General features: G+C 40.2%; 1 protein-coding gene across 1 annotated transcript in view; it reads right to left on the bottom strand.

Moving 5' to 3' along the window:
- Nucleotides 1–8: 8 nt before the first annotated feature.
- Nucleotides 9–2,621, bottom strand: part of LOC109482056 (UPF0472 protein C16orf72 homolog) — a 5,337-nt gene continuing 2,724 nt past the window's right edge. The window contains 4 exon segments of the mRNA XM_019784712.1: nucleotides 9–29; nucleotides 31–236; nucleotides 627–908; nucleotides 1,215–1,304. Coding sequence (XP_019640271.1) covers nucleotides 9–29; nucleotides 31–236; nucleotides 627–908; nucleotides 1,215–1,304 — 599 coding nt within the window.

Consider the following 2,621-nt stretch of genomic DNA (forward strand, 5'->3'; position numbering starts at 1 on the left):
CGGGTCCTTCATAGGTGTCGACTTCTCTTGGTGAACGGGAGAGTCTCCGAGGAGGTCGTTCCCAGAGGACCGTTTTCGCCCATTGGGAGAGTTGCTGTCCATGTGATTGGCAAACTCTTCACTTATAAATGCATGCAGTTCTCCTAGGTTCCGTCTACGACTGGGGGTGCTGTGCATGTTATGGGAGGGGGAGGTTGGGGTGCGAAGTCCAAAACTGGCCATGGCTCCATTCAACCCTACAAGAACACAGGGACAAGAATACAAAAATTTGTTTAAAAAGTTGTACATTTCAACTATTCAGTTGCGACTAATGAACTGAAAGAAAACAGTCTTCATGATCATGTGACTTACAAAACAACATGTGCCTAAATTAAGCCCTTTAACATATGATAGCTATATAGCAGACATGCAGACGCAGGTATGAGCAATAAATGGTTAGAAATTGTATTAGCAATTGAGGAACATTTTCTTCATAAACCCTTGACTTTGTCCCTGCCCTACTACAGCTCGAGCTAAAAGTAACTTTCCAACCCCGAAAAGTTTCAAGTGGTCTATAATGTGCAATCTGGAGAAAGTATTTGCAAATAGCAGGTAGGAATTTTGAGCTGTGTATACACGTTTCTCACCTTGTAAGGCTATGGCATCCTTAAATGGCTGTAAATCTATTTCGGACTGATGTGAAGGTGCGTATTCCTGGCTGCCGAGGCGGGGGCTCTCCCGTGCACTGCGGGGCGGGCTGCGGGACCCAGTCCGCGACGGCACAGTCTTTCCACACAGAAAGGCTAGCAGTTCTTCCCTGCGGATGTGGCGACGCCGTTTCTTGGCCCAGGCAACAACGTCCCGCGTCCGCCGCTGGTATCCACACTGAATGCCAAAGTCCTCAGACCGCTTATTGGCATCTATGCTATCTGTAACACCCATTTGTGGTGTGACAAAGGTTAGAACTGTGCAAACACAAGTCCAGTCAAAATGTCTAGATACTTATATGTAACAAGAATGTAATGAAACATGGAAACAAAACAGTGTTACAAAAAGAAGCAGTTTCAAACCTCAAACTTACATGTACCTACACTGGATCCAAATATATGCCTTTGTACACAAATACAAATGACTCAAACTACATGTCCAAAGTCAACAGCCAAAGTAAAGTACCAAACAAGTACAAAAATCAACAAGAAAAGCTATGTAACAGTTGCTGTGTAGATAGACCATACCTTTGTACAGGAGGGTGACAGCCTGGGCTGCGTTCTGAAACACCTGCCACACATGGGAGCCCTGCCCACGATCTGAGGGGACAAATAACAAAACATGTCAGGGCTTATAATGCATTAGGTACATAGAAACAACACAGCTTACATTAACTCACTCACATTTACTATCAACATAATTTCAGAAGACAAGTCTACCCTTTGATTAACAGTAACTACATGGTGCAAAATACAGTAAGATCAAATAATACTTAAATTCCCAAAAGCTGTATAAGTCTAGTTTTATTTTGGCATTTTTACTGTAACTTAATTATGAGCAGACTCACTAGGACTGAATTGGTTTGATGTAACCTACAAGCTGGATGTAGCGCTGTATTTTTTTATTCACATGAGAGAATGTCAGTGTAGAGACTCTGATATGGTAGAACCTGCACCTGCAGCTAGAGGCTGGGATGTTACACAAGCTTCGAGAAAGCCTACTCAGTACTGTATTCTAAATCTTGGCAATGTTCTTTTTTTTTACCAAGGTTTCCTTTCAAAGCATCCATTAAGGACAACAGGATGTGTATAAAAGAAAAAGACATGTCAAGGACAACTTCATAGCATGTGAAGTTTTGAAAGAATATGTTCTGCTGAGCTTTAAAATTGTAATTTAATTAATAATAATTAAAGTAACGCCTGTCAAATGACACTTATTATCAAGTAAAATAGGGTTAGTTTCTGTCTGTTTCAAGCAAATGTAGAAGCATTACTACTAGTGTTGTAAAACAGATGCAGCCACATTTCTGTGTGGTGCCTTACATGTTATGTTTATGTTGTAATGTGGTAAACAACGGTTAATCATCAACCCATTGCTGTGGTGCTATCTTTGGACAGAACAAGTTGGAACTTGATGGTAGAATTTAACAAAAACAAAGTTCTAGAAAGATAAAGACAACATATTTTTGTACCTAGGCTATTGTATGTGAGACAGCTTATTCCAGTTTGTGAGAATCTACATTAGATAATGGCTAGCATTGATTAAATGGTTTGTTTCTTACCAGTCGTCTGATATCTATAACAATTTACATATAATTTTCATGCCTTTCTGTCTGGTGCCATCTGCCTACTTTTCTTTCATTCTATGACACTACCGAGCAGTGCAGACTCTACAGACAGAACTGATTGCACTTCATTATGACACACCAGTATTTGGTTGTGTAATTTGCACTCAAAAATTCCACAAATGTTTTAACTATAATATTACAAGTCATGTCAAGATATAAAGGTGTAGCTTTCTCCCGAAATTTGTACCACATGAAGAGATACTAGTTGTCTATATCATTATCAATCTACCTTAGATTTATGGATGTCTTGCGTTATACTGTTTGCTGCTATCTGGTCCCTGCCCTCTTATGTGTGTGTGTGGTGGGG

The sequence above is a fragment of the Branchiostoma belcheri genome, unplaced genomic scaffold, assembly GCF_001625305.1.
Source record: "Branchiostoma belcheri isolate BF01 breed outbred unplaced genomic scaffold, Haploidv18h27 scaffold11, whole genome shotgun sequence".
Taxonomy (NCBI): Eukaryota; Metazoa; Chordata; class Leptocardii; order Amphioxiformes; family Branchiostomatidae; genus Branchiostoma; species Branchiostoma belcheri.